We start from the raw sequence: 14,705 nt of genomic DNA, 5'->3' as shown, positions 1-14,705 counted from the left end.
CATGTTTGGTTTTCCAATCTTGTGATAGTTTGCTGAGAATCATGGTTTCCAGCTTCATCCACGTCCCTGCAGAAAACATGAAGTCATCCTTTTTTATGGCTGCATAGTATTCCTTGGTGTAGATGTGCCACATTTTCTTCTTTAACAATGAAGAGAAGCTCAGAGTTTCTGACAACCCAGGGCTTGGCTCAGTTTCTAAAGGAAACTGCCTTCCTTTCTCTCATTGTCAGTGTTGGTACGGCAAACGGATTTGAGGTGAACCCGGACAGTGTGGTCTTACCCTGAGCCACTGCCCTGCACGTGGCCCCACCGTCAGTCCAGCCGGGGCATGGATGAGGTGGCTCAGAACCAGGCAGGTCATGTTATTGCCCAACCGTGGCTCTGAATTTTTTTCCTCATGATTCCTTAGGTTCTGTGTTTTGCCCAGGATATAAGGAAGCACTCACGTGGGTCGTCTAGTCACCAAGTTCTGTGAGGAGAAGTGTCAGTCAGGATGAGCTGAGACCACAGAGGAGAAAAAACGGAATTCTTGCAAAATACTTTCATTAAGTCCAAACAAAACAAAACAAAAACAGAAAACCACAGCCCACAAGCAAAACAATAAAAAACCTGTGAATTTTGAGAATCTGATCTGCGTCTGCCACAGAAAGCTTCCAATTATCAACAAAAAAAAATGAGGCACACAAAGAGAAGAGAATGTCTACAAGTCACAAGATGAAATAAATGTGCTCAAGCCCTTGGGCTTCCTCTCTACAGACTGAATTACTTGTCTAAGGAGGACCAAAAGAACTAAAGGAAACAACAGGCAAAGAACTGAAGTAAATTAGAAGAGTAACACCTCACAAAATAGAAAATATCAATAACCAAATACAAATTTTAAAAATGAACTACTTAGAAATTGAGGGGCATAAAGTAAAATAACTGAAGTGAAAACTCACTACAGAGGTTCGACAGAAGTTTTTCCATTTTTTTTGGTTTTTATAAATGTTATTAAAATCTAATTCAAGGCAAGTGAAATTGTCACTGCTGATGACACCATCTTATATAGAGAAAACCCTAAAAACTCCAACAAATTCTGTTAGGACTGATAAATGAATTCAGTGAAGGTGCAAGACACAGAATCAACAAACAAAAATTCTTAGCATTTTTATGAATTGTAAATAAACCATCTAAAAAAGAAAATAAACAATAATTCCAGGCCAGGTATGCTGGCTCACACCTGTAATCCCAGCATACTGGGAGGCCAAAGTGGGCAGATCACTTGTGGTCAGGAATTCGAGACCAGCCTGGCCAAAATGGTGAAACTCTATCTCTACCAAAAAGACAAAAATGAGCTGGGCATGGTGACTGCTACCTGTAATCTCAGCTACTTGGGGGCCTGAGGCAGGAGTCTGCAGTGAGCTGAGATCATTGCACTGCACTCCAGCCAGGAAAACAGAGAGAGACTCTCTCTCCAAATATCATAATAATAATTCCAATTAAAATAACAATAAGAAAATCAAACATAAGAGTAAATTCAATGAAGAAGGAGAAAGACCTGTACAATAAAAAGTATAAAATACCAATGAACAAAATTGACAAAAACACAAATAAAAGGATATCTCATGTTCATGGATTAGAATTAATATTGTTAAAATGTCCATACACTCAAAAGGATCCACACATTCAATGCAATCCCAATCACAATTGTCATTTTCCACAGAAAAAGAGAAAAAAGTCCTAAAATTTGTGTGAAGCCACAAAAGACCCCAAATAGTTAAAACAATCATATGCAGAAAAATCTCACAGCTGTAGACATCACACTACTTGATTTTAAAATATATTATAAAACTATTATAATCAAAACGACATGGTACTAGAATAAAAACAGCTGTTTCTACCAATGAAACAGGACAGAAAGCTCCCATATAAACCCGCACACATGTGGCAAATTGATTTTTGACAAAGGATCCACAATACAAAATGGGGAAAGTAAAGCCCCTTCAATAAATTGTGCTCCATGAACTCATCCACACAGAGAAGAATACAATTGTAACTTTACATCAAACTGCATGCATGAATCAACTCAAAACGGAGAAAAGAGTTAAATGAAAGACCTGAAATGGTAAAACTATCAGATGAAAACACAGGGGCAAAGATCTAAGAAATTTGTCTGGGCAAACTTTTTTTTGATATAACCACCTAAACCACAGGCAACAAAAGCAAACATAGACAAGTGGGATCGCATCACATGTAAAAGCTGCTGCACAACAAAGGAAACAATAAGTTGAAGGGGCAATCTACACAGTGGGAGAAAATATTTGCAAACCATACATCCGATAAGGGGTTAATATCCAGAATACAGAAGGCACTCAGGCGAGACAACAAATAGGTGAATTTAAAAGAGGGCTAGGATGGGTATACAGTTTCAATTTTGGAAGATGAAATGATTTCTGGAGATGAATGGCAGTGATGGTGGCAAAATAATATGGACATCATAAATACCATTGACATTTACACTTACAAATGGTTAAGATGGTCAATTATATATACTTTACCACCATTTGTTAAGAAATAAAAGACTGAATGAAAATTAATAGTATTCTGTGGGATCATATCAAGTGATACAGTTTGGCTCTGTGTCCCCAGCCAAATCTCATGTTGAATTGTAATCCTCAGTGTTGGGGGAGGGACCAGGTGGGAGATGATTGGATCACGGGGACGGATTCCCTCCACGCTGTTCCCATGATCGTGAGTGAGTGCTCACAAGATCTGATGATTTCAAAGAGTATGGCACTTTCCTTTTTCTCTCTTTCCTGTCACGATGTGAAAAAGGGACTCGCTTCCCCTCTGCCTTCCTCCATAATTGTTCAGTTTCCCGAGGCCACCCAGTGATGTTCCCCGTGCGACCTGCAGAACTATAAATTAATGAAACCTCTTTTCTTCATAAATTACCCAGTCTCCGGTAGTTCTTTAGAGCAGTGTGAGAATGAACTGATATAGAATATCGGTACCAGGAGTGAGGCACTGCCATTGCGGTACCTGAAAATGTGGAAGCGACTTTGGAACTGGGTAACGGGCAGAGGTTGCAAACGTTTGGAGGGCTCAGAAGAAGACACGAAGATGTGAGAATGTCTGGAACTTCCCAGATACTTGTCAGATGGTTTTGATCAAAATGCTGACAATTAAATTGCTCTTAGTGAAGTAAGTTCAAGTAGAAATTAAGGTGATTGATTACGATATTTTCTTCCTATTAGGAGTTTCTCAGTGAGCTTCAACCGCATCTAGAAATTTTGTAAATGTGTGCTTTTCACTCAACTCAGGATAGCTGTAATTTCCATTGTCATTTCATATTTGATCATTTTATTTAGAAGTGGTTATTTAATTTGCATGTATGTGGAGAATTTGTGGATTTCTTCCTGTTATTGATTTCCAATTTGACTCTGTTGCCGTCATGGGAGCGGGTGTATAGTATTTCAATTTTAAAGCTAATGAGATCTCTCTAAGACCACACATATTCGTGGCAAACACTCAGTGTGCACTTGAAATGAATGTCAGTGTTCAGTTGTTGGGTTAAACTGAATACATGAACATATATAATTTTACCGTATTCATAGGTCCTTATCATTTGAAATTCAGTTACTGTGTTGGGTCACATTCAAATTATTATTTCGTTCATAACTTCCATAACACATACTCCACTAATCTTGCAGAAAATAGAAAACATTGGCAAATGAATCTGAATTTTCAACATATTTATTGAACAGAAATATAAACATAAGCCCCAAAGAAAACAACATGACAAACTTGAAGTACAATGTAATTTTCCCCTCATTAATATAATTGCTTTCTGTTCATGGTTTACAGAGTGATGGCTCTTCCCCTTCTGTCCCTTTATACCTATGTGTATCTAGCAGAAAAGTTCTTAGCTATGGCTATGGGCGCACTGAAACTTCCTAAAGATGATTATGTTGAAATGTTTATTTACTTTCCCCCAGAAGAAACTGGGGCACGGGCCCTGGCTGGATTGATCACAGAACGGATACTCAGGATGCTCTGATCATCTTGACTTCCACGTTTATGAGCAAAAAATGGACGCCATGGCTCGCAAACAGGAATCTCGATGAATGTGTAGATATGGCACCCATCACTAACATTGTAAAAGGCAATGGACCTCATACCTACATCCAGGAAAATCCCCACTCTGTGCAACTGGGGACTCACCCAGAGAGGAGTCATAGGCACAGTGCTGGCAGCAAAGACCTTTCCTTCTCTGCAACCCACAGTCAAGAAGCCGTGTTCTGAAGAAAGCTCAATCTTCCCCTGTCGGTTCACAGATTCCTTGCACACGCCCACATCCCACACTTGGCTGGTGCCCACGTCCACCTCCCAGTAATGGCGGCCGGAAGTGAAGTGAGGGGTGCCCAGGACGCACAGGGCTGTGTCGAACTTCTCAGCTTGCTCCTTCCTATTCTGGCTCAAATCCCCACTTCGGAAACTCCTCAGGTCTTCAGAAATGATGAGATAGTTGTTGGCTGTGTCCACATCGAACGTCATATCCACTGTGCAAAGAAGAACCAGGATTTCAGCAAAGACACACTCTACAGACTCCCACTGGCCTTTGACTGCAAACACTTAAACGCATTATTCACTTTTACTCTTATTCTACTTTCTTTCCCAAATCAAAATTTCCTGGGGAAACTTGTTTGGCCACCTGAGGAGGTTCAATTTTATCTCTAGATTGCATGAATATGATCATTGTAACAAGTCCACCTTATCCATATTGGAAATGCCTCTCCAAATAAGTTAGTGGATAATTTGATGAAAATTAGTTTTCCATTTAGCACACACGATACATGAAAGAAGACAGTAGCTTGCTCTCCAAAGTATTCTACAAACTTGCACAGATTCCATGAAAATCTCTACGCAAAGGTGAGAACAGCTGTTGTTTGTGAAGCATGGAAGTTTTAGATGCTACATATCCTGCTAATGCCTATGTTTAATGAAGAAATGTTTGAAAGTCGTTTTCCCAGTGCCTTTTATGGGTTGTGGCAGGTGCTATAGATTCCTTACCTTGAAACTTCCTCATCCTTGGGTTCATTGTTAGAACCTTTTTCAGCTTGGGCTCTAGTTCCTTGATGATGGAAACCAGCGCCCTCAGCTTGTACTTGGGCTTGATGTCATCCTTCTGAGAGACCACAGAGCAGAAACGGCACAGTAAACCTTCCCCATCGGGCTCCTTCTGGAGTGAATTGAGGCACTGGAGGCAGCAGGCATATCCACATTTCAGTTGCACGGCTTCTTCAAGATCTTTCAGGCAGACAGGACATCTAATGACCTGTTTGAAGTGCTCAGCCATGGCAGATGTCTATAGAAAAAAAAATGAACACGGAATTAGAATTTCCACGAGCTGAATGAACAGCTGATAGTGTGTGGGGCTTTTATCTTTACATGCATGGAGCTATCATGGCACGATACTTAAAATCACTACTGCTAGTGATGAAGACACAACATGAATACACAAGTCAATGACTTGAGGTCCTGAATTTCTAATATCTGTAATACTCATTGGAATAAAGGGCATGATTCACCGAAAGACTTTGAGTTGAAAGAGTAAAGGAGTCTAGACCTGAGCTGTTTGATATGGTAGCCACCAGTGACAAATGGCTATTGAGACCTGAAATGGGGCGTATCTGAATGGAGATGTGCTGTGAGCCAAATACACTCTTATTTTTGAAGACATAAGGGGGAAAAGAGAACGTAAACTATCTGCTCGAGAGCGTTGAAAGTTGCTCACATGTTAAACGATAGTATATTTTGAGTTAAAATTCATTAGGTTTGTTTTGTTCTATTTTATGTGACTACCAGAAAATGAATTTACAATTACATATATGGGTTATCTTATGTTTCTATTGGACAGTGCTGGAGTCCATTTGAAGACCTTCTACTTCCCCAACTGTGCAAAGTGGATGTGGTGAAAACCCTGATAGCGCACCAAAAGGACAAGACACAAAATACAAATAAGTCGTACCAGGTAAAACTGAATCTTCTGCATAGCGGGAAAAAAAAAAAAGCAAAAAAAAAAAAACTAAAAGAAACCAAACAAGCAGCCTTATATATGACAGTGGATTAATATTCAAAATATATAAGGAATATTTTCAAGGCCGTAGCAAAAAAAAAAAAAAGCCAAAATAATCCAAATTCCAGTGGGCAAAAACCTGAATAGACATTTCTCTGAAAAGCACACACCAATGACCAGCAAGTACTGAAGAACAAGCTCAACTTGACTCACCATGCGAGAAATGCAATTTAAACTGAGACAGGAATACTGTGTGGTCACAAGAGAATGGAGAACGTATCCAGTGACAGTTTCACATAAGACCAAAACAGTGGCTTTTAAAAGTAGCCACTTGTCATTAAATTTACAAGGACAAGGAGGAACCTGGGCTCATGAGGTGCTAAAAAACCGGAGGGAGCGAAGCTCGTTGAAAGCATTGCCACAGTAATGACCATGGTCATTACCACACGAAATCACACACTCTGCAGTGTCACGGCTGACCCCAGCATGCCCATATGTAGTACAAAAATGGGTACCTCACCAATTCTAAAAAATCTCTGCTTTTTTCCAAGAAAACCTAATGATTAGTTCACCTCCTATTTAGAAGGACTGACAAAAATAGAAACCCCGAACTCCATTGAGCGCCACGAGCTTTCAGAATCACGCCCACACTTCTCTCCTAACAGTGTGCTTTTGCTCTGGAATAGAAACTTCTCGCCTTTCCCTTCATTCTGGCTCATCCCTGAATTCGTTCTCCCGATAGCATCCAGAACCTGGAAACTGGCTGGGTCTGAGGTCTCTCTGGCATCCAGAGAGCCTCCTGAGCCTTCCAGCAACAAAACCGCGGTGAGATATTACCCCCCTCTGTGCTAGGATGGCTATGATCAAAAAGACAAAAGATAAGTGTTGGTAAGGATGTGGAGAAAGGGGAACCCTTGTGCACGGTTGGTGGGAAAGAAAATTGGTACAACCACTACAGAAAATAGTAGGGAGGTTTCTGAAAACATGAAGAATAGAACTGCCTGTGTTCCAGCAACCCTACTTCTGTGTTTCTACGTGAAAGAAAGAGGTCAGCATGTCAAAGAGACATCTGCCCTCTCAGGTTCTCTGCAGCGTTATTCACAAGAGCCATGGAACCAACCCCAGAGTCTGTGAGAGAAAAATGGATGAGGAAATGGTGATATATACATCGGATTATTCTACCATAAAAAAGAAGGCAATTCTGGCATTGCACCCGTGTGGATGAAGGCCGAGGGCATCATGGGAAGTGAAACAAGGGAGGCTGAGGGAAGTAAACACTGTCTGATCTCAGTTATGTGGAATATGAGTTGACTGATCTCATAGAATCAGAACATAGCCACTGCACTCCAGCCTGGCAGACAGAGCGAGACACTGTCTCAAAACAATTAAAGAAATAATGAATCCCCATCCTGGAAGAGGTAGGTCCCAGCATCCGGCCAGATCTTTTCCGCAATAGTAATTTAAACAACCTTTGCTTTTCATTTCCTTCCCTTTCTCTTTCTGAATTAAAAGGAACAAAAAACTGAAGAAAAAAATCAGAAAATAAGAGAAGAATGATGGTTGCCAGGGGTTGTGGGAAGGGGAGAATAGGAAAACAATACCAAACCCATAGGAAAACCTGACGTTGAATAACGCAGCCACCGAACCTCTGTCCATCATTTCAGAAAGTCTACCAAATTCTGATGAAATTCAAGCAAATGGAGATTGTCACGTCTCTCGCCTTGGTATTGAAAATCTAAGACTTACCTAACTGTTACCAGGGCATAGGTCCCATTATCCTCCAGAAATACAGTGTGTCTGTCATGGAGTTGGCCTCAGACCACTCTTGTGGAATCAAGACATTATTGCATTCCCCTACACTCTCATACGCCTTTTGTAAAAATGAATTCCAAGAGATTGAACTCACCTCTCCTTCTGGAGTTTCTCCCCTGGTCTCCAGCTGCTTCTGCGGACAGCTCAGATCTGGGGTGAGAGCTGCCTGCCAGGGGCTTTTATACCAGAGGGTCTCTCCACCCACCTTAGCCACACCCTTTCCCTCCTATTTAATCCAATCAGATTCTGATTTCATTCTGCCATCATTGAGATTATTACTTTTGGACAGGTTTTTACCATAAAAGAAGACGATTGTGTTTTCAGTGTTATTTTTTAATGAACACGGACAAAATATTGCCATGTAATATTTTTTAGATAAGATCTTGAATATTATGTCTATTGATTACAATTTGGAAATTAATTAAAATTAATTAAAATCTTAAAATTTGGGGTGACATTTAAAATTCCTCTCAAATGAAAGGTGCGACTTTCAAAGAGTTTTCTATTATAAACGTAACACCTTTTCACATTTCAATAAAAGAGGTGAGTTAAACCTACCCAGTAGTCGTTACTAACAGGACACTCCACAGACCACACTCAACTCTCAAAAACATTTTCTCTATAATGTAAAGATTCTAATTAAGAAGCTTAGGAAAGAAATCCCAAAACGGTTTCCAGACAATCAGTCAGCCAGTGAAAGTCCGGTTTTTCTTTTTATTTGCAGCATCTAAAATGAAAGGTAAAAGGTACTGTTACAATCTTTCTATTTCCCTTACATCACAACATAAGTAAAATGAGATTCATTTCCTCTTTAAAAATGTTCACAATTGGGTTCCTCATGTATTAAATATATTATAGGGGATCAGAGTTCATGGATAAGAACGTAAAAGTGGGAGACTGGAGGTCAGGTGGGAAAGGATTTGATTACATTAATGTGATTAAATTAATAGTCTTTAATTCAATCATCTCCACAGTAGTCACTCTCTAGTGATTGCTAGATCTCTTCTTTCCTATTCAAAGCCAAGGCAGTTCTCAATTCCTTTTGTCTCGTGAAGGCCAATTGAGAAACACAAATCTCTACGTTGCGGTGCATATATTAGATGAAATCCTTGCACATTGCATTTCTTCATTGATTGGCATCTATAATATAATCTGCCACCTGTATGTCCATGTACACACACATACCGTATCTACACATATGCATGCAGGGAGAAAACGCTTATCTCTTCTCGCATAATTCTAATTGGTTTATTTTCTCATATACATCCTTTTAAAATATACTCACATTTCTGGGAGCAGTTATTCTCCACCTTGTAATTTTACGGACCCAAGTTCCTGGAGCACTGATCCCTGACATCTTTTAATTTTTATCTGCTTTCAGTAAAGCTTGAATAAAATTTCTGTTCTCTTTGGGAATACCAGGTGGCCTCAGTTGTGGAAAGCACCAAGCCAAGTGGGTTGATTTGCCTCTCTAATATTCTCCCAAAATATCTTACAGCCTGGAATTGCATTCATGCTCATGTCTTGGAAGCGGAGTTCTTCCGTTCAGAATTAGAGAAGAGCGTCTTAGGATTGCTGGCACACTGGTGGGGTTGGTTTGGGTGTTAGATATTTTCCACCTCTTTTCCAATTGCATCTTTTCACAGAAAGCAGCTCCGCTGGCTTCTACTAAGACAGTGGTAAAGTTTCCTTGCCCGCTCTCATGTACGCTTCCCCTTTGCCTTCCTCCATGATTGTTCAGTTTCCCGAGGCCACCCAGTGATGTTCCCCGTGCGACCTGCAGAACTATAAATTAATGAAACCTCTTTTCTTCATAAATGACCCAGTCTCCGGTAGTTCTTTAGAGCAGTGTGAGAATGAACTGATATAGAATATTGGTACCAGGAGTGAGGCACTGCTATTGAGGTACCTGAAAATGTGGAAGCGACTTTGGAACTGGGTAACGGGCAGAGGTTGCAACCGTTTGGAGGGCTCAGAAGAAGACACGAAGATGTGAGAATGTCTGGAACTGCCCAGATACTTGTCAGATGGTTTTGATCAAAATGCTGATAATTGAATTGCTCTTAGTGAAGTAAGTGGAAGTAGAAATTAAGGTGATTGATTACGGTATTTTCTTCCTATTAGGAGTTTCTCAGTGAGCTTCAACCACATCTAGAAATTTTGTAAATGTGTGCTTTTCATTCAACTCAGGATAGCTGTAATTTCCATTGTCATTTCATATTTGATCATTTTATTTAGAAGTGGTTATTTAATTTGCATGTATGTGGAGAATTTATGGATTTCTTCCTGTTACTGATTTCCAATTTGACTCTGTTGCCGTCATAGGAGAGGGTGTATAGTATTTCAATTTTAAAGCTAATGAGATCTCTCTAAGCCCACACATATTCGTGGCAAACACTCAGTGTGCACTTGAAATGAATGTCAGTGTTCAGTTGTTGGGTTAAACTGAATACATGAACATATATAATTTTGCCGTATTCATAGGTACTTCTGATTTGAAATTCAGTTACTGTGTTGGGTCACATTCAAAGTATTATTTAGTTCATAACTTCCATAACACATACTACACTAATCTTGCAGAAAATAGAAAACATTGGCAAATGAATCTGAATTTTCAAAATATTTATTGAACAGAAATATAAACATAAGCCCCAAAGAAAACAACATGACAAACTTTAAGTACAATGTAATTTTCCCCTCATTAATATAATTGCTTTCTGTTCATGGTTTACAGAGTGATGGCTTTTCCCTTCTATCCCTTTGTACCAATGTGTATCTAGCAGAAAAGTTCTTAGCTATGGCTATGGGCGCACTGAAACTTCCTAAAGATGATTATGTTGAACTGTTTATTTAATTTCCCCCAGAAGAAACTGGGGCACGGGCACTGGCACTGGCTGGATTGATCACAGAACAGATACTCAGGATGCTCTGATCATCTTGACTTCCACGTTGATGAGCAAAAAATGGGCGCCATGGCTCGCAAACAGGAATCTCGATGAATGTGTAGATATGGCACCCATCACTAACATTGTAAAAGGCAATGGACCTCATACCTACATCCAGGAAAATCCCCACTCTGTGCAACTGGGGACTCACCCAGAGAGGAGTCATAGGCACAGAGCTGGCAGCAAAGACCTTTCCTTCTCTGCAACCCACAGTCAAGAAGCCGTGTTCTGAAGAAAGCACAATCTTCCCCTGTCGGTTCACAGATTCCTTGCACACACCCACATCCCACACTTGGCTGGTGCCCACGTCCACCTCCCAGTAATGGCGGCCGGAAGTGAAGCGAGGGGTGCCCAGGACGCACAGGGCAGTGTCGAACCTCTCAGCTTGCTCCTTCCTATTGTGGCTCAAATCCCCACTTCGGAAACTCCTCAGGTCTTCAGAAATGATGAGATAGTTGTTGGCTGTGTCCACATCCAACGTCATATCCACTGTGCAAAGAAGAACCAGGAGTTCAGCAAAGACACACACTACAGACTCCCTCTGCCCTTTGACTGCAAACACTTAAACACGTTATTCACTTTTACTTTAATTCTACTTTCTTTCCCAAATGAAAATTTCCTGGGGAAACTTGTTTGGCCACCTGAGGAGGTTAAATTTTATCTCTAGATTGCATGAATATGATCATTGTAACAAGTCCACCTTATTCATATTAGAAATGCCTTTCGAATTAAGTTAGTGGATAATTTGATGAAAATTAGTTTTCCATTTAGCACATATGATACATGAAAGAAGACAGTAGCTTGTTCTCCAAAGTATTCTATAAACTTGCACAGATTCCATGAAAATCTCTATGCAAAGGTGAGAACTGCTGTTGTTTGTGAAGCATGGAAGTTTTAGATGCTACATATCCTGCTAATGCCTATGTTTAATGAAGAAATGTTTGAAAGTCGTTTTCCCACTGCCTTTTATGGGTTGTGGCAGGTCCTATAGATTCCTTACCTTGAAACTTCCTCATCCTTGGGTTCATTGTGAGAACCTTTTTCAGCTTGGGCTCTAGTTCCTTGATGATGGAAACCAGCGCCCTCAGCTTGTACTTGGGCTTGATGTCATCCTTCTGAGAGACCACAGAGCAGAAACGGCACAGTAAACCTTCCCCATCGGGCTCCTTCTGGAGTGAATTGAGGCACTGGAGGCAGCAGGCATATCCACATTTCAGTTGCACAGCTTCTTCAAGATCTTTTAGGCAGACAGGACATCTAATGACCTGTTTGAAGTGCTCAGCCATGGCAAATGTCTATAGAAAAAAAAATGAACACGGAATTAGAATTTCTACGAGCTGAATGAACAGCTGATAGTGTGTGGGGCTTTTATCTTTACATGCATGGAGCTATCATGGCACGATACTTAAAATCACTACTGCTAGTGATGAAGACACAACATGAATACAAATGTCAATGACTCGAGGCCCTGAACTTCTAATATCTGTAATACTCATTGGAATAAAGGGCATGATTCACCGAAAGACTTTGACTTGAAATAGTAAAGGAGTCTAGACCTGAGCTGTTTGATATGATAGCCACCAGTGACAAATGGCTATTGAGTCCTGAAATGGGGCGTATCTGAATGGAGATGTGCTGTGAGCCAAATATACTCTTATTTTTGAAGACATAAGGGGGAAAAGAGAATGTAAACTATCTGCTTGAGAACGTTTAAAGTTGCTCACATGTTAAACGATAGTATATTTTGAGTTAAACTTCATTAGGTTTGTTTTGCTCTATTTTATGTGACTACCAGAAAATGAATTTACAATTACATATATGGGTTATCTTATGTTTCAATTGGACACTGCTGGAGTCCATTTGAAGACCTTCTACTTCCCCAACTGTGCAAAGTGGATGTGGTGAAAACCCTGATAGCGCACCAAAACGACAAGACACAAAATACACATAAGTCTTACCAGGTAAAACTGAATCTTCTGCATAGCGGGGAAAAAAAAAAAAAAGCAAAAAACAGAACTAAAAGAAACCAAACAAGCAGCCATATATATGACAGTGGATTAATATCAAAAAAATATATGGAATATTTTCAAGGATGTAGCAAAAAGAAAAAAAAGCCAAAATACTCCAAATTCCAATGGGCAAAAACCTGAATAGACATTTCTCTGAAAAGCACGCACCAACGACCAGCAAGTACTCAGGAACAAGCTCAACCTCACTCACCATCCAAGAAATGCAATTTAAACTGAGGCAGGAATACTGTGTGGTCACAAGAGAATGGAGAACGTATCCAGTCACAGTTTCACATAAGACCAAAACAGTGGCTTTTAAAATTAGCCACTCGTCATTAAAATTACAAGGACAAGGAGGAACCTGGGCTCATGAGGTGCTAAAAAACCGGAGGGAGTGAAGCTGGTTGAAAGCATTGCCACTGTAATGACCATGGTCATTACCACACTAAATCACACACTCTGCAGTGTCACGGCTGACTCCAGCATGCCCATGTGTAGTACAAAAAATGGGTACCTCACCAATTCTAAAGAATCTCTGCTTTTTTCCTAGAAAACCTAATGATTAGTTCACCTCCTATTTAGAAGGACTGACAAAAATAGAAACCCCGAACTCCATTGAGCGCCAAGAGCTTTCAGAATCACGCCCACACTTCTCTCCTAACAGTGTGCTTTTGCTCTGGAATAGAAACTTCTCGCCTTTCACTTCATTCTGGCTCATCCCTGAATTCGTTCTCCCGATAGCATCCAGAACCTGGAAACTGGCTGGGTCTGGGGTCTCTCTGGCATCCAGAGAGCCTCCTGAGCCTTCCAGCAACAAAACCGCGATGAGATATTACCCCCTCTCTGCTAGGATGGCTATGATCAAAAAGACAAAAGATAAGTGTTGGTAAGGATGTGGAGAAAGGGGAACCTTTGTGCACGGTTGGTGGGAAAGAAAATTGGTACAACCACTACAGAAAATAGTAGGGAGGTTTCTGAAAACATGAAGAATAGAACTGCCTGTGTTCCAGCAACCCTACTTCTGTGTTTCTACGTGAAAGAAAGAGGTCAGCATGTCAAAGAGACATCTGCACTCTCAGGTTCTCTGCAGCTTTATTCACAAGAGCCATGGAACCAACCCCAGAGTCTGTGAGAGAAAAATGGATGAGGAAATGGTGATATACACATCGAATTATTCTACCATAAAGAAGAAGGCAATTCTGGCATTGCATCAATGTGGATGAAGGCCGAGGGCATGATGGGAAGTGAGATAAGTGAGGCTGAGGGAAGTAAACACTGTATGATCTCAGTTATGTGGAATCTGAGTTGACTGATCTCATAGAATCAGAAAATAGCCACTGCACTGCAGCCTGGCAGACAGAGCGAGACCCTGTCTCAAAACAATTAAAGAAATAATGAATCCCCATCCTGGAAGAGGTAGGTCCCAGCATCCGGCCAGATCTTTTCCGCAATAGTAATGTAAACAAATTTTGCTTTTCATTTCCTTCCCTTTCTCTTTCTGAATTAAAAGGAACAAAAAACTGAACAAAAAAAAAAAATCAGAAAATAAGAGAAGAATGATGGTTGCCAGGGGTTGTGGGAAGGGGAGAATAGGAAAACAATACCAAACCAATAGGAAAACCTGACATTGAATAACGACGCCACCGAACCTCCGTCCATCATTTCAGAAAGTCTACCAAATTCTGATGAAATTCAAGCAAATGGTGATTGTCACGTCTCTTGTCTTGGTATTGAAAATCTAAGACTTACCTAACTGTTACCAGGGCAGAGGTCCCATTATCCTCCAGAAATACAGTGTGTCTGTCATGGAGTTGGCCTCTGACAACACTTGTGGAAACAAGATATTATTGCATTCCCCTAGACTCTCATACGCCTTTTGTA

General features: G+C 40.5%; 2 protein-coding genes across 2 annotated transcripts; both read right to left on the bottom strand.

Annotated features, from left to right (window-relative positions):
• Window positions 1–3,963: 3,963 nt before the first annotated feature.
• Window positions 3,964–5,338, bottom strand: LOC129394801 (ret finger protein-like 4A). The gene is made up of 2 exons (XM_055104233.2): window positions 5,053–5,338; window positions 3,964–4,541 (listed from the first exon to the last, which is right to left on the bottom strand). The coding sequence occupies exons 1-2, from the start codon at window positions 5,336–5,338 to the stop codon at window positions 3,964–3,966; spliced, it is 864 nt and encodes a 287-aa protein (XP_054960208.2).
• A 5,382-nt stretch (window positions 5,339–10,720) lies between these two features.
• On the bottom strand, window positions 10,721–12,163 carry LOC129394825 (ret finger protein-like 4A). The gene is made up of 2 exons (XM_055104256.2): window positions 11,816–12,163; window positions 10,721–11,304 (listed from the first exon to the last, which is right to left on the bottom strand). Exons 1-2 carry the CDS (start codon window positions 12,099–12,101, stop codon window positions 10,721–10,723), a joined length of 870 nt encoding a protein of 289 aa, XP_054960231.2. The 5' UTR covers window positions 12,102–12,163.
• Window positions 12,164–14,705: the final 2,542 nt, after the last annotated feature.

The sequence above is a fragment of the Pan paniscus genome, chromosome 20, assembly GCF_029289425.2.
Source record: "Pan paniscus chromosome 20, NHGRI_mPanPan1-v2.0_pri, whole genome shotgun sequence".
In the NCBI taxonomy this organism is placed as follows: domain Eukaryota; kingdom Metazoa; phylum Chordata; class Mammalia; order Primates; family Hominidae; genus Pan; species Pan paniscus.
Note: the sequence above shows the minus strand (reverse complement) of the source record. Positions and strands in the feature narration are given on the sequence as shown.